We start from the raw sequence: 26275 nt of genomic DNA, 5'->3' as shown, positions 1-26275 counted from the left end.
CCCTTCTATGTTGATATTTGGTGGGTGAAAGTCAGGAGTTCACATTGGCCATTTGCCACTGTTTTACTACAAGGTGGCACTGATGGCACTACCAGTGTTAAATTTTCAACTCAGCCAAGAGACAGCAGTGGAAGAAACAGCAGAAGCATGTCCCTCACATGGTGGTGCAAATTGCTTACAAAGAAAGAAGCTATGGCTTCTCAGAGGGATCCAGATGGCCACTGTGAGAACAGGGTGCTGGTCTACATGGCCCTTTGGCCTGATCCAGCAAAATTCTTATTGTGTTCTTAAATGCTATCTGCTGAAGTTGTTGTTGTTGTTGTTTAGTTGTTTAGTCGTGTCCGACTCTTTGTGACCCCCATGGACCAGAGCACACCAGGCACTCCTGTCTTCCACTGCCTCCCGCAGTTTAGTCAAACTCATGCTGGTAGCTTTGAGAACACTATCCAGCCATCTCGTCCTCTGTCGTCCCCTTCTCCTTGTGCCCTCCATCTTTCTCAACATCAGGGTCTTTTCCAGGGAGTCTTCTCTTCTCATGAGGTGGCCAAAGTATTGGAGCCCCAGCTTCAGGATCTGTCCTTCCAGTGAGCACTCAGGCCTGATTTCCTTCAGAATGGATAGTTTGGATCTTCTTGCAGTCCATGGGACTCTCAAGAGTCTTCTCCAGCACCATATGGAGACTTTCGAAAAGACAGGACCAGACACACTCTTTAGGTTAAAGTGTTGTTGCTTCCTCCCCTGGTTTTAACTTTATCTGGGTGTGGTCAGAGCATATCTTTAAAGCGCCACCACCTCAAGAATCTTGGGAATTATAATTTACCCTCACAGAGCTGCGATCCCCAGCACCCATAACAAACTACAGTTCCTGGGATTCTTTGGGGGAAGCTGGGTGCTTTAAATGTTTGGTATGGATTTAGGGACGCGGGTGGCGCTGTGGGTAAAACCTCAGTGCCTAGGACTTGCCGATCGTATGCTCAGCGGTTCGAATCCCCGCGGCGGGGTGAGCTCCCGTCTTTCGGTCCCAGCTCCTGCCCACCTAGCAGTTCGAAAGCACCCCTAAGTGCAAGTAGATAAATAGGTACCGCTTTATAGCGGGAAGGTAAACGGCGTTTCCGTGTGCTGTGCTGGTGCTGGTTCGCCAGAGCAGCTTCGTCACGCTGGCCACGTGACCCGGAAGTGTCTGAGGACAGCACTGGCTCCCGGCCTCTTAAGTGAGATGAGCGCACAACCCTAGAGTCGGACACAACTGGCCCGTACGGGCAGGGGTACCTTTATCTTTATGGATTTGACATATGGTGTGGAAAGGACCGAGTTTGACTGAGCAACCAGCATGTCGGGCATGCTGCTGCTGAACAAGGCTGTTTGTGGAGAGAAAGAGCAACGGAGGGCTCTTGCATCAGTTCCTACCACTGATCTTCATTGACCATCTGTCAGGAATTATTCAGTTGTGATTCCTTCATTGCAGGGGGTTGGACTAGATGACCCTTGGGATGCCTTTCAACTCTTCAGTTCTATGATTCTGTGTCCATAGAGCATTACTGCCTTCGCCTTTCTCACAATAACCGCACAAGGCGAGTGTATATGATTTCCCCCTTTCTATACATGGGGGAAGCCACAACTATGAAAAGTAGTTTGGTGGTGGTAGTTGGGAGTGTGGGCCTCTTGTAGTGTCCTCTATTTTCCTGTTGGGGGCAGCTGGCTCATTACGATCCTGATACTGTAGAACCTTTTGAGCAATTGAGAAAGCTCAGTTCAACCCCCCCCCCCATCCCTCCTGTCCATTTGGAAGGAGTCCTCCTTCCTAGTCAAGATCTGGAACTGCTGGCAGGATATTCTTAGACTGAGATTTTCTTCCTGGCATTTCTGCAGTTGGAGGCTGAGAGCAATACTGGAGAATTCAAGGGATATTTGCAGCAGAGGAAGAATCCAGCTGCAGAGACGTCTAGCAGGTAAATTTCCCTTACTGCGCATTGGTCTTTAAATTTAGCCTATTGACTTACTCTGGTTTTCTCAGAACTTGCTCTCACAACCTTTTTACCTCCTTGCACATTGTTGCTGCCCTGAGTCCTTCTGCCTTCAACCCAACGGCAGACCCCAATCAACTTTTCACAATCTCTATGCCCTGTGCTCCTCCAACAATTTCAATTTAACAGGCATAATCCCTGTTACCGCTCTCCCTGGGGTGGGGTGGGGTGGGGAATTGCTACTCCTATTTTGCCTTTTGAATATCTTTCATAAATGCCCTTTAAGGTTTTTATTTGTATACACTCACACACATGTCCCTGCAAGTGGGTTCAGCCTAGGGATGGTGTCTCTCTTGCTCTTTTAAAAATATATTTTTATTAATTGCGAACACATAAATACACCAAATATACATAAATAAAACTAAAAAGAAAAATAGAGAATATAAAAAGAAAAAAGAAACAGAACAAAGAATAAAAAATAGAAAGATAGATAACAAATTTCTAAAAATAAAAAATAAAAATAAATATTTTCATATCAACTTCTACATAGGGAGTTCAAGCTTTTTTAAAACAGCTTTGGCTTGGCTCCGTATTTCATATCTCTTGACTTCTTGCTATCAATTAACATACTTGTAAATCAATTTTTTTCCCAGATAACTGTATTCAAATGGTAAATCTTGGAGAGACAGTCTGACTGTCACTGACACTCACAGAGGGATGGTGTGTCTCTTAACTGTAGCAGTGGCAGACCGTGGGGTCTCAATTTTCAGCGGCACCCTGTGCGGCGCCAACATTCAGTGCCCCCTTCGCCTCTCGCCTTCCACTCTACGGCGCCCCCTGTTGCACCCCAAGGCTCCATGCTCAGTGCAACTGAACTGGTTGCGCCCCCCTAAATCCGCCTCTGACTGTAATGCAGATGGATCTAAACGCACATACAAAAAACCCACAATTGTTCAAATAATTGTTCTTCTAGTATTGCAATTAACCTACATTAAATATATTTTTGCAGCCCCAGTAACTATAAGTAATTTTTGTTAGCTACCTTTATTTCTGTTTTGTCCGACAGAACTTTACTCCTGCTTCTCTATCCAAGGGCATATAAATGTAACATCCAGAAAAGGAGTTGCAGCAAGTTTTTTTATTGCGTGCGGAGCCAAGCTTCCTCTCGCTAGTGCAAAATAAATGGCAGGTGTGCTTGCCAGCTAACTTTTAAATTCATTATGTTCATTCACAGAAGTATTCATTTGACGCATCACAAATCACAGTGTGCTGGATGGATGGGTATTTTTTCTCAGCATAAGGCAGCTGCATTTCTAATCTTATTGTATAGAAAAGCCCATATATTAATTGTTCCTGTCTCCATCATCCTGTATTTAGGCACCTCCAGACTGTCTGTGTTTTGTGGGAGGGGCTCAAGGGCACACTGGGAAATTTAGCTTTGTGCAAATAGAGTGAAGTAAAGAACTCTGTCTACCGAGCACAACAAATCCACTTTAAAAAAGAAATGGACTTCTTCCTATTTGAAAAGTGATGAGGAAATGCATTGAAATGTGTGGGAAGAGTAAATGACTGGCAGGAAGACATAAAAAACCCCGACAGACAGGTGCTCTGTTGCAACAGATCTACTTCTTGTTTAAAAAGGAGAAAGAGGACATTTTGCAGTTAGAAAAGGGATGTGGAAATGCACCAAAAAGGGTGAGACGAATGTGTGATTACTGGGAAGACTCGTAAACTACCCCACAAGAAAATCAGGATGAATGCAGGAACAGGATGAATGCTCACTGTCACATGACCATTACACAAACAAATCAAAACAAATGTTCATAAAAGACTAGATATAATCCAACCTTTTGTTTGCATAAACTTTATGCAAACAAATCAGGATGAATGCTTAATAAATAGGTCATCTGGAGGAACCCTTCTCAGCTCATAGCTTTTAGCTGTATATCTTGATTTGACATCAGTAGCCATGTGTCTAAATTTGAAAAGGACAGCCTTTCTCTTTGAAGGGTCATTAGAAGAGAGTCCGGGGCTGTCCAGGCCAGGTCCAGTTTAAAGAGGCTGATCCACACCATACAGCATATTCAACGCATATCTGAAGCGCATGACATTCCCCCAAAGAATCCTGGGAACTGTGATGCCTATACACACGGAACTACAATTTCCAGCACCTATAGCATACTAAAGTTCCCAGAATTTGGGGGTGGCGGGGGTCAAGTGCTTTAAATGTGTGTTGAATATGCTTTAAATGTATAGTGTGAATCTTCTCATAAGAGGAGGGCGGGCTTAAAGTTGCCCATCAACAGATCTCACCTGGACAGCAGGAAAACAACTCACCTGGTCACAGTTTCTTCCACTAGGCTGAGATGAATTGCATTTCTGTTTCAATTATAAAAATTCCTTCTGAATTTGCGTCTATACCTCTCAATCAGAGTATACAACTATTCTGCAGATCCATGCCCACTTTTACCCTCCTCTCCCTTTTTGCATGATGCCTAAATGTTTGACAATTCACTGCTGGATTCTCCCTCCTGTAAAACACTGGGCTTACTGTGTAAGGTGAGCTGGGGAGACCTCCTAGCTCCCTGTGCAGCTCTCAGTTAATGGGGTGCCTTTTGCATCTGTTCATCCCCTGCCCTGCCCCTCCCAGCTCTGTTCGCCAGCCAGTTGGCTAGCTCCAGGGAAGGCACAGGACTGGAATAGCATTGCTATCTCATCCTTGTTGGCAGCACCTGCTTTTTTGTCATCTTGGTCTCTGACATTTGAGTGTGTCTTCCCCCACCCCCTGTCTCTGGCTCCAGCTACCCTTATCTCCTTCATTGCCCCGCCAAAATAAAGTATTCCACAAGGGCATCTCTTGGGTATGTGCAAATTTAGAGCAGGGTTTTCTCAAACTTGGTTCCCCAGCTGTTATTGGACTAAAACTCCCTGGTCCTGCTAGCTAGGCATGATGGGAGCTGTAGTCCCAAAAGCAACCCAAGTTTGGGAAATCCTGGTTTAGAAGAAAAGGCGAGTAAGAGGGGACGTGATCGGATTTTATAAAGCTATGCATGGTGTGGATGAAGTGGACAGAGAAAGGTCTTTCCTCCCTCTCTCATAAGACTAAAACTCGTGGACATCCAATGAAGTTGAATGTTGGAAGATTCAGGAGAGAAAAAAGAAAGTACCGTATTTTTCGCTCTATAACACGCACCAGACCATAACACGCACATAGTTTTTATAGGAGGAAAACAAGAAAAAAAATATTCTAAACAAAATAGTGGATATATGATTTTTGTGGTTCATGCTGTGGCCACAGACATGTGATCTGACAGTGAGTTTGGAGTAGCCCAATGCAAAAATCCTGAGGATCCATGTGGATCCATGCTTTGTAACCATGGAGGAGGGAAGGAAGGGGAACCATGGATCCTCTGCTCACGACTGCAGCAGATCCCCCCCGCCACCCGTAGGCATTTGCTCCATAACACGCACAGACATTTCCCCTTACTTTCTAGGAGGAAAAAAGTGAGTGTTATGGTGCAAAAAATACGGTACTCCTTCAGGCAGTGCATAGTTAAACTGTGGAACTTCCTGCCACAGGAGGCAGTGATGGCCACCAACCTGGTTGGCTTTAGAAAAGAATTGGGCACACCCATGGAGGAGAAGGCTATCAGTGGCTACTAGTCATGATGGCAGTGCTCTGCCTCCATGTTTGGAGGCTGTAATGCTTCTGAATACCAGTTGCTGGAAACCCCAGGAGGGGAGAGGGCTCTTGTGCTTGGGTCCTGCTTGCCAGTTTACCAGAGGCATCTTGGTGGCCAGTATTAGAAGAAGAAGAAGAGTTTGGATTTGATATCCCGCTTTATCACTACCCTGAGGAGTCTCAAAGCGGCTAACATTCTCCTTTCCCTTTCTCCCCCACAACAAACACTCTGTGAGGTGAGTGGGGCTGAGAGACTTCAGAGAAGTGTGACTGGCCCAAGGTCACCCAGCAGCTGCAGGTGGAGGAGCGGGGAAGCGAACCCGGTTCACCAGATTACGAGTCTACCGCTCTTAACCACTACACCACACTGGCTCGATGAGCACGATGCTGGGCTAGATGGGCCACTGGCCTGATCCAGCAGGCTCTTCTTATGTTCTTAAAGAACCCTGAGGGTTGTAGCTCTGTGAGGGGTAAGCTGAAGGTTTCTCTGAGCGAAGCCATGTGCTTTAAACATGCTCTGAATGAATGGGGTGTGTGCAGCCTTAAGCTATCCAGCTGAAACAGAATGTAGAGCCGCGAAAGGAAATCGTCTTCCTTCCTTTGTAAAGCCAAAACATGGCGGTGTGGAAGATAATAAATGGACGGCGATGACAGGAGCTCTATCCAAGGGTATCAGAGAAAATCCCTTGCTCAATTAAGGAGCCAGAGGAATTTCAAGAGGTGTGTTATGAGCTGAAACCTGGCCTGTAGCATTGGCTCCAAGTTGTGCCTCTGTGTGTGTGCAGCTTTGAGAGACTGTTGTTTTCTGTCAACTGAGAGAGAGGGGGATGATGGCTGTCTAACGAGAATGCAGGGGACTGTCAGGGTAGCAACGCCAAACCAGCTGCCTGGAATTAAATGATCCCGTTTATCATGGGCACAAGTGAAGTTCCCCCAATTAAAAACCACTTAGACCTGGCAGAGAGACAGGCAGTCAAACTCAATCCAGGGGCTCAGCTACGCAGAGCATTTTTATAAGCCCATATTTCAGGCTGTAGTTGCCTGCAAGAGAGATCGTGGGCAGGTCCGCATCACACATTTAAAGCATGTTCCGCACACATTTAAAGCATGCAGCTTTCTCACAAGAAATCCCGGGAACTAGTTTCACATGCACAGAGCTACAGTTCCCAGCGCCCTTTGCAAACGACACTACCCAGGATTCCTGAAGGGGTGGAATGAAGTGCTTCAAATGTATGGTGTAAATCTGTCCAATATCTATCTATTTTATTAAAGTTTATATACCACATGATTGTTAAAATAAAAAATCAACTGCAGCTAGAATTTTGTTAGCCAAAAATTGGAAATTACAAGAAGTACCAACAGTGGAGGAATGGCAGATGAAGATGATGGACTTTTGCGAGCTAGCTGATCTGACCGGAAGAGTCCACGACCAGAAGGAGGAGGAATACCAGGAGGAATGGAAGAAATTTAAAGACTATTTAAGATAACTTAAATAGAATTATTGCAAGTATCAGATTGGCCTAGGATTTAAATATGTGATGTTATAGAATAATATGTTTAAAGTTAAAATGAAAAGAAAGAAAGAGGTTAATTGACTTAAGTAAATTTTAGGTGAAATTAGTTTTGGAAAACTGCTACAGTGGTGCCTCGCAAGACGAAATTAATTCGTTCCGCGAGTTTTTTCGTCTAGCGAATTTTTCGTCTTGCGAAGCACGGTGTCGGGAAAGTTTTGGAAAAGCTTCAAAAATCACCAAAGTCTTCACAAACCTCAAAAAAGGCTACCACACCGCGTTCTATGAGTTGCTTCTCGAAGTCAAGTCGCAACTGTATTAACGGTGTTAAGAAAAAGGAAACAAACTTGCAAGACGTTTTCGTCTTGCGAAGCAAGCCCATATGGAAATTCGTCTTGCGAAGCAGCTCAAAAAACGCAAAACCCTTTCGTCTAGTGAGTTTTTCGTCTTGCGAGGCATTCATCTTGCGGGGCACCACTGTACAATGATATATATGGAAACTCAGCCAGAGGGATTCGAGGAAGTCACCCAACAATGTTAACAAAAGTGGAACTACTACAGTTAGGATCTATGTTTGGGTTTTGTTTTGTTTTTTTGATGTTTTCTTTTTGTATTTGTCGATATGTTTGTTACAAATTTGGAAAATTAAAAAAAAAATTGGGGGGGGGAATCAAAATGGGTAAGAAAGAGAATAAAACAATGAAATTATCAGTAAAAGCAGTTCCAAACAACTATTTGCAACATTCAAAGAATAACTAAAATAAGTGATAAGCTAAAAACAAGTTTAAAACACCTGTCAACATTCTACCTGCTTGGGTAGTCTTGCCTAAACAAAAATGTTTTTAGCATGTGCTGCAAAGAGTACAGTGAAGGTGCCTGCCTGATGCCAATAGACTGGGAGTTCCAAAGTGAGGGAGCTGCCCCAGTAAAAGATAAATTTATTACAAATGCAGAACAAGTATTATGTTGCACCTGTAACAGGGCCAGTTCTGTCAATTGAAGTGGTCAACTGGGCACATAGGTAAAAGGTAAAGGACCCCTGGGCAGTTAAGTCCAGTCAAAGGCGACTATGGGGTTGCAGCGCTCATTTGCTTTCAGGCCAAGGGATCCAGCGTTTGTCCACATACAGCTTTCCAGTTCACATGGCCAGCATGACTAAACCACTTCCGGCACAACGGAACACTGTGATGGAAATTAGAGCACAAGGAAATGCCGTTTGCATTCCCGCAGCAGCAGTACCTGTTTATCTACTTGCACTGGCATGCTTTCAAACTACTAGGTTGGCAGGAGACAGGAAAAAGCAATGGGAGCTCACTCTGTCACTGAGATTTGAACCACCGACCTTCTAATCGGCAAGCCCAAGAGGCTCAGTGGTTTAGACCACAGTGCCACCTGCACATATGGGGTAGCCAAGTTGTTTAGGGCTTTATATGCTAATAGCAACACCTTGGACAATAACTGACTCAGACTATCTGACTGCACACATTATTACTGCCAGTGTGGTATAGTGGTTAAGAGCGGTAGACTTGTAATCTGGTGCACCAGGTTGGCTTCCCTGCTCCTCCACCTGCAGCTGCTGGGTGACCTTGGGCTAGTCACACTTCTCTGAAGCCTCTCAGCCCCACTCACCTCACAGTGTGTTTGTTGTGGGGGAGGAAGGGAAAGGAGAATGTTAGCCGCTTTGAGACTCCTTCGGGCAGTGATAAAGCGGGATATCAAATCCAAACTCTTCTTCTACTACTACTACTTTTTAAAAAATAAAAATGAGAGAAATAGAATTTCTGAGCCAAAATGAACGGGGTGGGGGTTGTTCTCCCTGAAATTTCAGCATTGCAGTTTCTCCAAAATTTCAGCTTTGCAGCTCCTCTGATTTTTGCACATTCTTAGCTGTCTCCCTTGGGGGCTACCCACACCCCACCTGAACTCTGGCAACAACGATCACAAAAAAACATGTTACAGGGCTCAACCTCAACTCCGCCAGCCACCGCTGCCTCTGAGCTCCTTGTAAGCAGGCTGACAAACCATCGGATGAAAGGCGCAGTATCAAGTGAATATCAGTTGTGGTGTCACTGGATGCTGGTTTTTCTGGCTGGGGGCCAGGCGAATGCCTTGCTCTCAATCTGATCCTGCCCACTCTCCAGTGGGTATCATATAATGATGGGATGATTTACTGGAGCAGGTGTGAGGCTGAAAAGAAGAGGCAGGCCTGTTAGCCGGCGGAGAATGTATTCTCAGCTAACCTCGGGGGAGACTCATCCACTTGCTTCATGAACATACCATGCCAGGTCAGAGGGGGAAAAAAAGAAAGGGGAATCATAGAACTGCAGAGTTGGACGGGAACCCCAAAGGTCATCTAGTGCAACCCCCTGCAATGCTGGAAAAAAATGATAGCCGCATCAAAATCGCAGGTCCTTGGCCCCACCAGATATCTGTTCATATACAGCATTTGTAGCCCATTCCACAGTCTGACTTACATGCAGTCACTGAAAACAGGGCAGTCCCTGCCCACATGCTTGCAGTCTAAACAGCATGACACACAAGGAGAAAGGGAAGAGGAGAGAAAGCAAACTAAGGCGCCAATTCTTGCAATGGTCTCCTGGCACTGAAACAGCTCAGGAGGCGCCTGGTGGAGCTGGTCTTTTGGCAAAGCCACTCATCTCTCCCACTGAGGCAGCCTGATGGAATCGGCAGGCAATGTATTAAGGCCAAGGGACCGCGAGGGGAGGAGGAACAGATTATATGTTTCCTCTGAGGCTTTCAGTCATTTAATGAAGAGGCATGCACAGCCAACACAAGCAGGATTTAACCCCAGCTCAGCTGCTGACCAGTACAGGTTAAATCCTGCTGGGAAAAGAGGCACCTCTGGGGGTGGGGACAGGGCCCCCAGACTCAAAGAAACTCCTGCTTTTTGCAGACATTGGCTGTGTTACAGGGAACCAGCCAGAGAGGGCTTTCTCAGTAGCGGCACCTGCCCTGTGGAATGCCCTCCCATCAGATATCAAGGAAAAATCCAACTATCTGACTTTTAGAAGACATCTGAAGGCAGCCCTGTTTAGGGAAGTGTTTAATGTTTTATTGTATTTAAATATTCTTTTGGGAGCTGCCCAGAGTGGCTGGGGAAACCCAGCCAGATGAGCAGGGTATTAATAATAATAATAATAATAATAATAATAATAATAATAAATACTACTACTACTACTTCTCTTCCACATGTAGTGATGCCTATAAAATGCAGGCTTCTTTCTTGGGAGGGGAGAAAGGAGTGCTTTCCCAGTCCTATGATCAGTGATTCATGTGATGTCATAATGATGTCATCTGATTGACAGAGTGGGCGACCCCGGCCACCTGTCACGTTTGGGCCATGTGGCTCGTCCTGATAAGGATGGTCTGGCCCATGGAGCCAAAACCCTTTCCACACCCCTGACCTGATCTGAGTTGCAAAGCTACACGCCTTTCCCAGGAGGCGAAGGAGCTACAGGGTCCCAAATGAGCCAAATGGACAGAGATAGCTTTGCTATCTCATTTTGCTATGTGGGGTTTCTCTTGCGCTTGATCCGGAAGCTGCAGTTAGTGCAGAATGCTGCAGTCAGATTGCTGGTAGGAGTGAGACTCTGTCAGTGTATATCACCTCTACTCGGTGACCTGTACTGGTTGCCGATTTCCTACTGGGCAAGGTACAAGGTGTTACTATTAGTATATAAAGCCCTTAACTTGGGACCAACTTACCTGCGAGATTGCCCTACCCCATGTATGCCCAGTTTGCTTCAGTCTGTAGAACCGGCACTATTACAGGTGCCACATAATACTCAGCCCACATTTGTAAGAAACTGATCTTTCAGTGCAGCAGTACACAAACTTTGGAACTCCATGCCTGTTGATATCAGGCAGGCACCTTCACTCCAGTCTTTTCAGCACCTGCTAAAAATATTTTTGTTTAGGTAGGGCTTGTTGGTTGTTTTTATTTCAGTTTATTGTTGATTTCAGTTATTTTTGAACGTTTTACATAGTCATTTCAAACTGTTTCTTAACTGATAATTTTATTGTTTCATTCTTTTCTCAAAGCGCTTTCTAGGTAGCATGGCAATCAAGCATTATATAAATTTTGTGAAATAAATAAAAATAAAATAAATTCTGTCCCACACCCCAGAACAGACAGGTGGGATGTAAAGGAAGGATAGGGTAATAGGAAAGGGAGATCAAACAGCTGAGCCTGTTGACCCATTTTGATGAAACATGTGGTACAGTCCTCCAGTTTTCCTGTGTCTCTCACCACCATAGCACACTTTGCCCCTTGACTGAAGCATCTCAGCCTTTTGCATTACAGTGGTACCTCGGGTTAAGTACTTAATTCGTTCCAGAGGTCCGTACTTAACCTGAAACTGTTCTTAACCTGAAGCACCACTTTAGCCGCCGGAGCACGATTTCTGTTCTCATCCTGAAGCAAAGTTCTTAACCTGAAGCACTATTTCTAGGTTAGCAGAGTCTGTAACCTGAAGCGTATGCAACCTGAAGCGTATGTAACCCGAGGTACCACTGTAGTTGGACCTGGCTGCTTGTTGGCTCTGGCGCCACCTACTGTTGGGCTCCCTGCCTTGCAACCTACCGTTCCCAACGGGCTCCAGGCACCACTGCCCTGCTGTAGCTTCTTCCTGGAAGATGATCCATAAATACAGAAATAGGTATAAATAAAAATCTTTCTTTACAGGTTGATTCAGACTCTGGATCCTCCAACAACCCCCAAAGATGGCTCACAGGAATAAAGCTGGGGCTTCCAAAGCCAGTCGTGCCAAGAAAACTCCCAAGGAGACGCCAGTTGTTACAGGACCCAATATGGACTCTCTGGGTTTCCTGGCTATGGACAGCAATGTCCCAGGTTTGTCGCAGGTCATCCTTCAAAAACTCAACATGAAGAGCTACGATGACTACAGGTGAGGTTTGTTGGTAAATGTAGGTGGGAGTGATATTTCAGAGGATGCTGAAAATCCTGGTTTTGGGGTGTGTGTGTGTGTGTGTGTGTGTGTTGATAGCTTCACAGAAGTTGTTAGGGTCCAGGCCTGCAAGTGAGAATCTGCACTCTGGTAGCCAGGAGATCTTCATTCCAAGACTGGAAGCTGAAATATGAGCCTTAGTAAGATAGGGGGGAATATCTCTTTAGCCTCATACACGCCAACTGATTCTGCTCATCATGGGCCGTGCTGATTTCCTGGTCCCTAATAAATCACTATCCACATTTATTTGGCCTTTTGAGAATGCCTGGTTAAACATTTTTGGTTTTGTTAAGAGTGAGATACAAGCTTTCTTGCTTTTCAGGTTTCTGCTTCCTCTGCAGAGTCTCTAGCCCAGTCTTCCCCAGCCAGATGTTTTGGACCACTACTCCTTCAGTCACAGGCAGCATGTTCCATAATGCACAAACTAACCCCTAATTCTAAAAAAAAGACAAAGAATAAAAAAATACAGTACATCCCCATTTACCTAACATTCTGGCAGCTGAATGAACAGTTTTGGTATGGTGTTGCTACAAGTTTTGTTTTTGAGAACAAACTTAGTTAAAGAAAGAAAGAAGCCTTGCCAATATTTATTTGTATATTTAGAGCATTTGTACACTGTTAGGTGCCCAGAAAAGCTCACCTACAACTGATTAAAACAAGAGGGTCCCTGTTTGTGCTGTTTCTTCACAGGTCTGCAGTGGAAGGCAGAAAACTGTGCACAGATTTTGGCATCCGTTCCTATTTTGAGATGTTCCAGAAAATGGAGGACACTTTCAAGTTTTGTGTTGAGTGCAAGAAGCTTCCGGAATCAATGCCTGATCCTAAAAGCCTGCGGCGCTGCAAAAGGTTAAAAAATAATAATAGAACTATTATTCAATGAAAAAAATCCTAGATCAGGAGAGCCTTTGGCCCTCTGGATATTTCTGAACTGCAACTCCCACCATCCCTTGCTGTTGACCATTTTTGCTGGGGCTGGTGGGAGTTGTAGCTCAACAACATATGGAGGGCCAGATGACATTTTTAAGCATAATACATCAAGCAAATAAACGTGCATGTGACCAAACCAGGAAACTATGGCTGCCTGCTTTGGAACAAACCAGTATATCAAGCTACAAATTGTTTTAGGATCCAAAGCAGGCAACCATTGTTTCCCAGCCAGATGAATCAGGAAACTATGGCTAAGGAGATGCTTCCTGGCTTCTCTGTGGTTCCTGCAAAGGGGAAGAGCAAAGCAGCTACGAGCAAAGGCTCGTTCATATCCCAAGTTGAGATATGATCGTCCATATATAGGCAGTGAATGAAGATCACTTCTTGCTATGGATATTGAAGCCAGTGGGGTCTGGTAGGCTGAACCTTTTAGCAACCTTCTTTCCACTCCCAGGTGCCAGAATGTCTATTACTGTGGCTCAGAATGCCAACGAGCCAACTGGCCCACACACAAAAAGGTCTGCAAGAAGCTGAAACTGGTGGCTCTCGACCGACTAGTGGAATGGCTTGTTTTCACAGGTAAGCCTGCTATGGGCATGAGATTCAGTGCTGGTGTATTTTTTCCCCTCTGCCCTCTCTCGGTTACTCTGTTAGTGTATCTTCACTGACAGAATGACTCTACAAGGGGTTCAGTCATGGCCGCGGCCGTTCTGATGTGCCACCTGCATTGCAGGACTTCCACCAAATCCTTTGTTGGCCAATCTTCAGAATCAGGTTATGCTCTTTATTCATTCATTAATCACAGTTTCCAATCAAAGAAAAACAACTCTACCTGACAATAAACTATAAAAAATACAATGTGTATTACAGCAGGCAGACTTAAAGGTTGGGCAAGGGCACCTTAAAAACAAACAAACCAATTAATTCCGAGGCCCACTAGTAACCCAAAGGTCTACCAGTCAATCTGAAGCTTTTGTTCCACTCTGATTCTTCCGACAGGCGACATCCCTTTCCTCACAAGCCCCTGGACGAAACGAATCCTGGAAGTGAGAGGCTGGGAGGACTACTTCTCGATGCAGGATGGTCTAGAGGAGAAGCTCAGCAATATCATGACTGGGCGTTACATGAACATCCTCTGGGCCAATGCTGGGAAGCCAAAGCCGGAGGAGGCGGAGCTCCTGGTGTCTGTCAAGCGGGTGATGACGGACTTTGTGTCCAGACCAGCCACCATTGGCTTGGGGCTGTGCCTGTTCCACCTCGACCCCTACGCCAAGCCTATCACGGTGCACATGGTTGGAGCTTCCCACGTAGAGACTCTGAATGCCCGGGTGACAGACTACGATGAGCTCTCCCGCATGTTTCCAAAGCACCAGGGCATCGAGGTGGTGATGGTGGGCGTTGACGTGGTAGATGGGCCCATCATGAGGCCGCCGTTGGTGGCTTTCGGGCCCCGGGAACGAGTCTACCTCAGCAGCTACAAGGGCCTTTATCACGACTTCTGGGAATCGCAGGTAGAGACCCAGCAGGCTCCTCGGCCTGACATCGTAGTTGGCTTCCACCCAGGTATGTCATTCCATTGTCCCTTCCCTGTAGCTCAGTGGTGGAGCTTCTGTTTGTGTGCAGAAGGTCCCAGGTTCAATCCCCGTCATCTCTGGGTAGGAATCCAGGGAACAGTAACTTGCTAAGGAATTTCATTTGCGAGGGGTAAACTCCAGCTTCCAGAATTCTTTGCCGTGGGAGGGAGCCTGCTTTAAATGCAGTGGCGTAGCGTGGGTTGTCAGCACTTGAGTCGCACTGCACCGCACGCCTGGCACCCCCCCCCCCACAGTGGGCGGCGACCCGGTGGCTCGGATTGGATTTGCACAGCCAGTACTGCAGTGAGAGAGAGTGAGCCAGGTAGGGGCAGAGAGCTGCGAGTGCGAGAGCGCGCCCCCCAGATGTTGCGCCTGGTGCGGCCGGCCCCCCCTGCACCCCCCATGCTACACCAGTGTTTAAATGTATGGTGTGTTGGAGCCCTTCCCATTACAAATGGTGCTTGAAGCCTTTAGCTACCCTCTTTAGCTGGTCTTTTGCGTTTGCAGGATCTTTGTGGACCCAGCAGAGAGAAAGGGAGAGAGAAGGAGTTTCAGAAATCCTTGTTTATGCTAATGCACTCTTAGGATCATCCCTAAATCTGTCTGTGAGCTACTGGAAATGGAATGCAGTAAATGGCAACAGAGAGATCCAAGTATTTTATCTGTAGGTGAACAATGCAGCAAACTGACAGCCTTAAGAGCAGTTGTCCATCTCCACCCCAATGGGAATAAGAACCTACCCCCCCCCTGCATTTTTTGATCTGTTTGCTAGCTTGGTTTGGAATGCAGGAAACTTTACATTAGGATCAGCTAATTGCCTATGTAGCCCAGTGCTGTCAGCAGCAAGGGTTGGGAACTTCTGGCCAGCAGGGCAAATTAAGCCCAACACAGATCCCATGGGCTGTTTCCGCCCAACTGTTTCCACCAGCCCTATACCTGGTCTCACCTTTTGCTGCTTTCATAAAATTGCCCTAATTTTATTGATGTTATGCTTAGGCTTCGGCCCAGTATACCTGAAGGAGCGTCTCCACCCCCATCGTTCTGCCCGGACACTGAGGTCCAGCGCCGAGGGCCTTCTGGCGGTTCCCTCATTGCGAGAAGCGAAGCTACAGGGAACCAGGCAGAGGGCCTTTTCGGTGGTGGCGCCCGCCCTGTGGAATGCCCTCCCATCGGATGTCAAGGTGATGGAAAACTACCTGACATTCAGAAAACATCTTAAGGCGGCCCTATTCAGGGAAGCTTTTAATGTATGATATTTTAGTGTTTTTTGGTTTCTGTGGAAGCCGCCCAGAGTGGCTGGGGAAACCCAGCCAGATGGGCGGGGTACAAATAATAAATTATTATTATTATTATTATTAGGGGTGGAAGGATCTCCCCCCTTTGGTTCTCTGGGTTTCTCATTTTTCGAATCTCAAATTCAGTTCTCTACAGCTCTTTAACACAGCTCTCCCTCTGGGAGTTCTCTGAGGTCTCCAGCAGAGAAGAGTTTCCCCCCCCACCAGCTGCCATCTGATCTTTTTAACTGTCTGTACTAGTGATTGAACCTGAGACCACCTGCTTGCAAAGCAAGTGCTCTGTCACCAAGCGACTCTCCCTTCCCAATTTGGTGGGGGGGGGGGTTCCCAAGGCGCCCTTAACAAGCCAAACATACTGCTTCCTCTGCACCATAGAGCTCAGGGTGTGAGACTACCTAGTCCCACAAATAGAGGCCGGTGGCCATCAACTAGAGTTGCCATACGTACGGAATCTTCCGGACATACAGTGGTACCTCGGGTTACATACGCTTCAGGTTACAGACGCTTCAGGTTACAGACTCCGCTAACCCAGAAATAGTACCTCGGGTTAAGAACTTTGCCCCAGGATGAGAATGGAAATCGCATGCTGGCAGCGCAGCGGCAGCAGGAGGCCCCATTAGCTAAAGTGGTGCTTCAGGTTAAGAACAGTTTCAGGTTAAGAACGGACCTCCAGAACGAATTAAGTACTTAACCCGAGGTACCACTGTATCTGGAATACTGTTGTCTCTAGCAGTGTCTGGGTGAAAATTGGTAAAATGTCCAGGAAAATCCGGATGCATGGCAGCCCATGTCGGCAGTCCCAGTTTTGCCTATTTTCCATAAAAAACGCTCAAAAACAGCAATTTTTTTGCCCCCCAAAGCTCAACAACTTTCCTGCCTGGAATTCATGTAATCATAGAATTGGAAGGGACACCGAGGATCATCTAGTCCAGGCCTAGGCAAACTCGGCCCTCCAGATGTTTTGGGACTACAACTCCCATGACCCCTAGCTAACAGGACTAGTGGTCAGGGATCATGGGAGTTGTAGTCCCAAAACATCTGGAGGACTGAGTTTGCCTAGGCCTGATCTAGTCCAACTCCCTGCAATGCAGGAATCTTAGCTAAAGCATCTATGACCGATGGCCATCTGACCTCTGCTTAAAAACCTCCAAGGAAGGAGAGTCCACCACCTCCCAAGGGAGACCAGCCCACTGTCAAGCAGCTCTTACTTTCAGAAAGTTTTTCTCCTGATGTTTAATCGGAATCTCCTTTCTTGTGCCTTGAAGCCATTGGTTTGAGTCCTACCCTCCAGAGCAGGAGAAAACAAGCTTGTTCTGTCTTCCATGTGACAGCCCTTGAGATATGTGAAGATGGCTATCTTCAAATATTCCTAAGGCTGTACTTTCCTTTAAGCTGTTTTCATGCTGTATAAATTGTTGTGTGACCTGCCCTGGGACCTGTGGGTGAAAGGCAAGTAATAAATCAATTCATTACAGTGGTACCTCGGGTTACAGCCACTTCAGGTTACAGCCGCTTCAGGTTACAGATTCTGCTAACCCAGAAATATTACCTTGGGTTAAGAACTTGGCTTCAGGGTGAGAACAGAAATCGTGCAGCGGCAGCAGGAGGCCCCATTAGCTAAAGTGGTGCTTCAGGTTAAGAACAGTTTCAGGTTAAGAACGGACCTCCAGAATGAATTAAGTTCTTAACCCGAGGTACCACTGCATTATGAATATTTATAATAAAAATAGCTGAGCATCCTGTTTTCACTGTAGCCAACCAAATGCCCCCATGCAAGCAGCCCCCACCTGCACTTGCCATTCCCAGCAACTGGCGTACATTGGAACACTGCCTCTGACAGCCTCCGACTTTCTGAAAAAGCGTCAGAATCCTCTACATTTTCATTTGTCTGTTTGTGATTTCTTCTGTTTGTCCTGGGTTCTCCACCCACAGGTCCAAGAGATTGTTTTTTTTTGTACCGCCACTTTCCCTGGGGGAACCCACTGATCACTACTGAATCAGAACAAACATCAGTCGGGATTTCTGCAGATTGGTCTTTGTTCCAATTCAGCAGTAATCCCAAGGAAAGCTGAATAAAATGTGCAGAGAATGTCCTCTAAGCAATCTTTTCCCACCAGGCCATCATGCTAAGGGCCTCTTGTGCCGGCACACAGGCCACGAATCTCACTGCCTCTCACCCTAACCGTGTTCACTTCCCCGTTCAGGGTTGTTGTGGGGATGGCATGAGGAAGGGGAAATCCAGGTATGCCACCTTGAGCTCCTTGGGAGAAAAAAGGTGGGATATAATGCAATAAATAATAATGATACTACCAATAAATAATTGCACAAACCTAGATTATACACTTGAATCCCTCCTGCAGGTGATCCCACTCACCAGAGGGATCCTCTGGATGCCAGATGTCTCAGAAGCACACCTTGTGGATCACAACTTGCCTAGCAAGCACCAGATTCTGCCCAGCTGTCTCGTACGCTATCCCACTTCCAGTCAGCTGCTTGCTGCTGACAGTGTGTTTCACTGCGGGGATTAGACTGAGCACTAAAGAGCTGAGCTGAGGGACCCTGACAGGGGCCGATCAGCTTGTTAGCATACCTATCACTATCGAGCTGGTTAAGTGCGGAGCAGCTGTGGTGGGGGGCATTCAGTGCTCAGCCTCACACACAGCTTGGGTGTTCCTTGCACACATTACAAAACGTACCGGAAACCGTCATGGTGCGTTGTAATGTGGGGGCAATCGGTACATGACAAAATGGCCACAAGGGCTTCCCAAACTGCATCCTGCTCAGTTTCTCCAGGGAAGGAGAAACTAGGTTCCATAATAATAATAATAATAATTTCTTATTTGTACCCCATCCATCTGGCTGGGTTTCCCCAGCCACTTTGGGCGGCTTCCAAAAGAGATTAAAAATACATTAAAATGTCATACATTAAAAACTTCCCTGAACAGGGCTGCCTTCAGATGTCTTCTAAATGTCAGGTAGTTGTTTATCCCTTTGACATCTGATGGGAGGGCATTCCACAGGGCGGGTGCCACTACTGAGAAGGCCTCTGCCTGGTTCCCTGTAGCTTTGCTTCTCGCAATGAGGGAACCGCCAGAAGACCCTCGGCACTGGACCTCAGTGTCCGGGCAGAATGATGGGGGTGGAGACGCTCCTTCAGGTATACTGGTCCGAGGCTGTTTAGGGCTTTAAAGGTCAGCACCAACACTTTGAATTGTGCTCGGAAACGTACTGGGAGCCAATGTAGGTCTTTCAAGACCGGTGTTATGTGGTCTTGGCGGCTGCCCCTAGTCACCAGTCTAGCTGCCGCATTCTGGATTAGTTGTAGTTTCCTCTGCGAGGGCAGATCTGAGATGGAGGAAGAAGAAGTAGGCAGGCATTGCCACTCCCTGGCCTGGTGGTAAGCAAGAAGGCAGGCAGGGGAGGGCTGGCTGAGGGCAGACTGAGGTTGGTGGGGCAGTGCCCCATTCACCTAATGGACCCACTTTCACTGGTGCCCCTCAATGTACAACAGCTGACCAGACTAGCTGTTGAACCTTACATCAACATCCTCCACTGAACCCAGGAGCAGAAGACAAGCTCTGTCCACTCACCACCCCCTCAGTATCTGTCGCCTAAGGCAGCTGCTTCATCTTGCCTCATGGCTGGGCTGGCCCAGGCCTGGATTGATAGATGGCACATCACAGAACAGTAGAGGATATCTGGGGACAATGCTGAAGTTGGCTTCTTTTTCTACTGGGATGGGATAAAAGAGAAAGAGACATTTTATGAAATTTTATCGGGGAGCGGGGAATGACTTCTGAGAAATTTTGCGTCAGTTCTATACTTAATCTTTTTTTATATATAGAAAGATGATGATGGTGATATTTAGCCCAAAACAAAAAGGCCTTCCAGAGTGGCTTAGAAATGTGACATAGGTGGTCCCCACCCTGAGGCTTGCAAGCTAAAAAATATAGCACAAAAGGAAAAAGACTGGAAGGGAGGCAGGAAACTCTCCTTTGGGATTTCAAGCCACATTATGCCGTCTCCATCACAATGTTGGGCATTTCCATAACATTGCCTGCCCAGTCCTGGAAGGCAACCTGAAACTTTTCGTAAAGGATGTTGCAATGTGTCTTGTCTCAGCGATGGCACTGTGCGGCACTGCAAGGGTGCTTCTTACTCAGGAGCAAAGCCATGTTCCACTGGCGCGCTCCACCACATTCCGTAGGTATTAAGTTATTAGTACCAGGATAGTCAAATGCCCTTGTGAATACGCAAGGCTCCCTTGGCACATCATTCCAAGCTTGCAGAAATGTCAGAGGGCTTTGCAAACTGGGAATTAATCTTCCCTCCGTCCCCCACTCTGCCATCCCCAATCTGATCTGATCTTGGCAGTGTCAGCCCCCCCCCCCAATGGTTCCCAGCTATGACGTGCGAGAGAGTTTGGCATCCTTGTTCTGACAGCTGCACAAACAGCCAGACCCTCACTATTCCCTCTTTCAACCTGCTGGGGAAGTTTCCAGCCTCCATCTTCTTTCTGCCAAAGGTGTGCTGTACAAGTGGAATCAGCACTTGCTTCACATATCGGCCTTGCAAGGTATAAGCACGCTAAGTTGGCACTCTTCACCAGCAAAAGGTGCAGAGAATGTCCTCTGAGCAATCTTTTCCCATCATGACATCATGCTAAGGGCATCTGTACGGCATCCAGGGAAAGTCAGCCTCAGTTCTTGCCCTGCAGCTTTGTCTGCCGTCCAGTTTCTGCAAATAGCACATGAGGTTTTTAAAGCCATCCCTGCACTGAATTGCTTCATGCTGCAAGCAGCTGCGTGGAGATGTGTGTATCTTGCAGGAGAATGTTTAGACGTGCAACCAAAATGATCAAGGGGATGGAGGGACGTTCCTATGAGGAAAGGTGGTAGCATTTTGGACTTCTAGGTTTGGAGATAAAGCAAGAAAGAGGGGACTTGATAGAAGTGTATTAAAATTATGCATGTCATGGAGAAAGTGAAACACTAGAACTCGTGGACAGCCAATGAAGCTGAATGTTGGAAGTTTCAGGACAGACAATAGAAAGCCCTTCTCCAGGCAGTGCATAATTAACTTGTTCCCACAAGGGGTAGTGATGGTCACCAACCTGGATGGCTTTACGAGAGGATTGGACAATGGCTATCAATGCCTACTAGGCATAATAGCTATGCAGTCGGTGTTAGGATATTCCGGTGTCCTACATGCCAGGACACGAAATTCCTGCAGATTTGTTGTCTATGGTTGTTAACAGAGAACAACTTAAGGTTTATGTACAGCGGTTGCACTTGGGTTAAAACACAGGTGATACAGGTTACACGGAAAGGGGGAGGATGTTAGGATATTCTGTTCCACCTTAAGTACAGGCGTGATTGTTGTGTGTCACATGCCTGTTTACACTCCAGCACAGCTTGCTGGGAACTTCCATTTGTGTATAGCTTTTGCTTCTGCTTCTAGCTTTGGACACAAAGGGGGTCGGACATGTCCTGCTGTACGCTGAATAAACTGCTTGTAAATATGCTCACACAGCCGTCTCCCTGCCACTTCTGTTGCGCAGCGTTATTTACTCTGCTGAGTGTGCGTGCCCAGCTTCTGAAGCTAGGGTTGCAGTTTCATGCTGATCCAAGGACTGGAGATCGCCCGACACACCAGCCAGTGGGCTGGGGCCTGCCTATTGCCCCCGATTCCTTGGCTGCACCCCAACAGTCGGAGGCAATGCTGCTTCTGAACACCCATTGCTGGAAGCCACAGGAGGCGAGTGTGTGCTTGTGCTCAGGCCCTGCTTTTGGACTTCCCACCGGTTGGCCACTGTGGGAACAGGATGCTGGAGTAGATAGGCCCCTGGTCTGATCCAGCAGGCTCTTATTATGTTCTTATGCATGATGGCACATAGAAATGGCACCAGGGTCAGGGAGACGGCTAGGCTGAAACCCTTCTGACATGTTCTCTTGTGTGTTTCACGACATTGCAAAAAGCAAGCCCACAAGATAAACCTTTCAAAAAATGCAACCTGGGCACTGCATGCAAATGAGCCATTTCCGGTCTTCTCCATTCCTAGGTTTCCATGCCTGCCATGACCTAATGGAGAGTTGGCTTCCCACCTTGCTGCTCCTTCGAGACTACGAGATCCCCTCGCTCTTCACCGTGTACAGGTAAACAGGCAGGTTCTCCTCTACTTCTTCTCCCACACCTGTTCTCCATTGCTGGTGCCAAGGGCCAAACGAGACAATGAGTAAGCAGAGGTTGGATGCCCATCTGTCAGGGATGCTTTAGTTGAGATTCCTGCATTGCAGGGGGTTGGACTAGATGACCCTTGGGGTACCTTCCAACTCTTAAGATTCTATGATTCTATCTGGTGCTGGGGGCAAAAGTGGGCAGATGTAACTTACCTTCACAAAGCAGGCTGCATTCACAGGGACATAGGAAGCTGCCTCATGTTGGCTCAGGCTATTGGCCTCTTTAGCTCCATATTGCCTACACTGACTGGCAGTGACTCTTAGGGGTTCAGGCAAGAATCATTCCCAGCCTTACCTGGAGATGCCTGGGATTGAACCTGGGCAAGGCTGATGCGCTAACCACAGAATCACAGGCCTTCCACTCTTCTATTCTCCTTCCAGGACATTTTGACATTTGCTGCTGCATTAGGAATGTGCAGGTGAGGCTGCATAGCATTCAAACAGACTAGGAAGGAGGAGGCATAAGAGGAATGGCTAGGGGGCTGTTGCAGCTGCCTCCCAACATCTACCGCCTGAGGCATTTGCCTCATTTTGTCCAATAGTGGGGATGGCCCTGAACTCATTGAGTTATAAGAAGCTACACAGAAATTGGGAACCGGAGCCTTCTCTTTTCAGTTTCCTAGGACTGTCCCCAAACCCATTGTGGTCCCATTAGGGCAGAATGCCCAGGAAGCCAAATCAATATTGGCATTCTGTCGACTTTTGAATATCTGTTTGCACACATATTCCTTTGATCTCTTCCCAAGCCTCCTGTTTCAATTGCTGTGTTGTTTTATTGCCTGCTTTAATTATGTAAGTGTGTATGCATATTTTATCTTTATTCAATTTTCAATATAACAAGATACATACTTACATTAAAACAAGGTGGGGGGAGGAAGATTCATAAATACATACCTAAAAGGAAGGAATGAGAAAAATTCACGAACGTGGAAAATCCATTGTTTTGATGGGATTGTGTATTTTAATCATGGATGTTTATATATTAATATTTCTGTAAATTGGATTTTATGTATTAGAAGCCTAAAATTATCTTCATTAATTTTATTATGACATTTATACCCCATCTTTCCTCCAAGGAACTCAAGGTTGCATACATAATTCTCCTTTTTCTATCCTCAAAACCACCCTGTTGAGGTAGGCTAGGTTGAAAGGCAGTGATCAACCAACCCTGAACCCCAGTTCCTAGTCTAACACTCTAATCACTACTCTATGCCACCTCTATTCAGTGGATGCTAATGAAGTCCAGGCAAGGTTGTGTTAAAACGTGTTATTTCACACTTTCCAGTACATTTTTATGTTGCTTTCATTGCAAAAAGTCTGATCTTTTGAGGAAGTGGGTTTGTTGTGCAAAACCTCCCCATCCATTATAACAGCACAACTATCACGGGCAGATACATGATTGAATTCCACCCCAAAATAGTGACTATCTGGATGCACTTGAAAAACCATTCAGGGTCTAAAATGACCCAGCCACTGCTAACTGAAAATGAGCTAGCAGCATTAACCAAGACTCCTTCCTTCTTTCCCCCAGTGAACAGGAAATGAAGAATTCGCTCAAGATCTTGATGGAGCTAGAGACCCAGATCACAGGTTGTGGGGCCAACCCCTTCGCCTCCCTCAAACCAGAACAGGCCTACTCAAACCCCAATAAGCCTCCTGTCTACTGCAACTCCCACTACATGATGTTCCGGGGGCTGTCTGCTCCCCCAGATGAGCTGGACATAGGAGAGCTGGATGGGGGCGAAGAGGAGCGAGATTAGATGGGGAAGCTTAGAGCAAGTGACCTCCTAACTGAAGGCAGCAGAGGCTTATTCGTTTCCCCACATCTGTTCAACCACTTGCTTGGAGCGGACTGAGATGTCAGGAACGCAAGTGGCTGTTTTGTGTGCGTGCTCATTCTCAAAGCTGGCCCCGTCCTTGCAGCTGAAGGGCAGATTCCAAGGGTAGCAAATAGGGAAGGGCCGTAGCTCAGTGGGGAAGCAGCTGCTTTGCATGCAGGAGGTTGTGGATTCAGTTGACAGTGTAGGATTGGGGGATATCCCTGCCTGAAACCCCAGAGAGCTGCTCTGAGGCCGTGGATGTTGGCTCTCCCGAACTGGAACTCCCATCAACCCCAGAAACCATGAAGCTACCAGCCATGATGTCTGTGCTCTGCCTCAGAGGTTGGACGCAGTAATGCCTCTTGAGTACCAGTTGCTGGAAAACACAGGAGAGAGTCTCTTGTGCTTGGGTCTCACTTGTGGGTTTCCCTCCAGGCATGTGGCTGGCCTCTGCAAGACCAGGATGCTGGATCAGATGAGCCTTTGGCCTGTTCTAGCAGGCTCTACCCATGGGCTCCATGACTGGAGGCTGAAGAGCTTTGGGATACCAGTTGCTGGAAATTGCAGGAAGAAAGTGTGCTGTTGTGCTCAGATCCTGCCTCCTGGTTTCCGTCCCACAGGCATCTGGGGGGTGAGGCACTGTGAGACCAGGATGCTGGACTAGATGGGACATTGGTCTGATCCAGCAGGCTCTTCTTAAGTTCTTAAGCATGGCCAATGTCCTGCGGACCTGCTGTTTTTCAAAAGCAAAGCCACGGACTCCCCACTTTTGAAAATGTTGGTATCTTTGTGGTAGTTTTTGTTATGTGAATGGTGCCACAGCACCCTCCAACATGTCCCAGCGCAAAACGAGACTGTGCTCCCACGCGAGTCACATGACCAGTTCAAGGATACGGCATCCATTTTTGGGTGCCACAATCTCAAGCGTTTTGGGGCACTGTGCTTGTTCAGGAGAGCACAACCCTCTCAAAGCAGGATGTCCTGAAAAATTGACAGGTATGTGCTACGGACCCCCTGGGTAGGTTATGCAAACCAACAATTGGAAGCCACTGGTTTGGACCATACTGAGCAAGATGAACCAATGGCCAGCCATGTATCAGTTGAACTGACCGCTAGTCCCATCCCATAAGAAGTTGACACAGACATGGGATCATGTCACTGGTATCTCCAGCTCAGCAGCTCTCCAGGGTTTCAGGTAGGAGTTTTTACCAACCATTTTCTGGAAGTGCCCAACTTCTGCATGCCAAGCAGATGCACCACCTGAGCCATGGCATATCTAGCCACCTTTTAGTCAAGCAGAAATAAATAAGAAGGGAGAGGACTGTTTGTGAACATGGAGGGTGGGGGGAGGACCCCAGGATGCACCCCCCCAAAAAAACCCCCTGATCTCGTGCTGCCTTTTACTAAAAATAAACCTGCACACTATTCAAATTTCCCATCAAGTATTCCTGCCATGGGGACGCGGTTGCGCTGTGTGTAAAAGCCTCAGTGCCTAGGACTTGCCCTGCGGCGGGGTGCGCTCCCATCATTCGGTCCCAGTGCCTGCCAATCTAGCAGTTCAAAAGCACCCCCAGGTGCAAGTAGATAAATAGGGACCGCTTACTGGCGGGAAGGTAAACGGCGTTTCCGTGTGCTGCGCTGGTTCACCAGATGCAGCTTTGTCACGCTGGCCACGTGACCCGGAAGTGTCTCCGGACAGCGCTGGCCCCCGGCCTCTTAAGTGAGATGGGCGCACAACCCTAGAGCCAGACACGACTGGCCCGTACGGGCAGGGGTACCTTTACCTTTATTCCTGCCTTCTTACTTACAGCCAGCCCAGGTGGTGGAAGCCCTGGCTGTCAGCTTCTTCATCCTCTTTAGGCTCAGTGTTAACCCTGGTAGAACTCGGCAGAGAAGAGGCGGAATGGGGATGAAACTAGAATTAGTTGGCTCTGCCTGTCAATGTCTCTGGTGCCACCTACTGTTGGCCTCCTGCCACCACTGATTTTATACGACACCCCTTTAGTGTAAGTCCAGAGGTTTTACAAATGATGCCTGGAAATGTTTCCCAAACAGTGTGGGCAGACACCCAAAGCTGTATGAAAGGTCGCTCAAGAGAGCCAGAGCAAGAGCAGTAAGAACCCAGGGGATGGAAGTGTAATAAATAAAATACAAATCAGGTACGATTGCCAACATCATGTTGACCCCTGCTGAGCCAGTTGCACAAGCACAAGGATGGTTTTCCCATGAGAAACTGTTTTATCACTCAATTGTTTTTTTAAAAATAAAGCATAAC

At 47.0% G+C, this 26275-nt stretch overlaps 1 protein-coding gene across 2 annotated transcripts; it reads left to right on the top strand.

Annotated features, from left to right (window-relative positions):
• The first annotated feature begins 1719 nt into the window (after positions 1-1719).
• Positions 1720-25435, top strand: MSS51 (MSS51 mitochondrial translational activator). 2 transcript variants are annotated; one of them, XM_082199185.1, is made up of 7 exons: positions 1720-1949; positions 11873-12085; positions 12836-12991; positions 13527-13651; positions 14072-14635; positions 22003-22096; positions 23712-25435. In XM_082199185.1, the coding sequence occupies exons 2-7, from the start codon at positions 11901-11903 to the stop codon at positions 23938-23940; spliced, it is 1353 nt and encodes a 450-aa protein (XP_082055311.1). In that variant the 5' UTR covers positions 1720-1949; positions 11873-11900; the 3' UTR covers positions 23941-25435. The 2 variants fall into 2 exon arrangements, with proteins under 2 accessions (XP_082055311.1, XP_082055310.1); XM_082199184.1 differs by having other exon boundaries at positions 1726-1949; positions 11863-12085.
• Positions 25436-26275: the final 840 nt, after the last annotated feature.

The sequence above is a fragment of the Podarcis vaucheri genome (assembly GCF_965113315.1).
Source record: "Podarcis vaucheri genome assembly, chromosome: 14".
Taxonomy (NCBI): domain Eukaryota; kingdom Metazoa; phylum Chordata; class Lepidosauria; order Squamata; family Lacertidae; genus Podarcis; species Podarcis vaucheri.
This window is presented reverse-complemented; position numbering and strand designations above follow the sequence as displayed.

What these genes read in the sequence shown, in the direction of transcription:
- MSS51 (XM_082199185.1), top strand. Translation starts at nt 11,901, where the DNA reads ATGGCTCACAGGAATAAAGCTGGGGCTTCCAAAGCCAGTCGTGCCAAG. An exon ending in AGCCTGCGGCGCTGCAAAAG is followed by an intron (nt 12,992 to 13,526) that starts GTTAAAAAATAA and finishes TTCCACTCCCAG; the next exon opens with GTGCCAGAATGTCTATTACT. An exon ending in TCGCTCTTCACCGTGTACAG is followed by an intron (nt 22,097 to 23,711) that starts GTAAACAGGCAG and finishes TCTTTCCCCCAG; the next exon opens with TGAACAGGAAATGAAGAATT.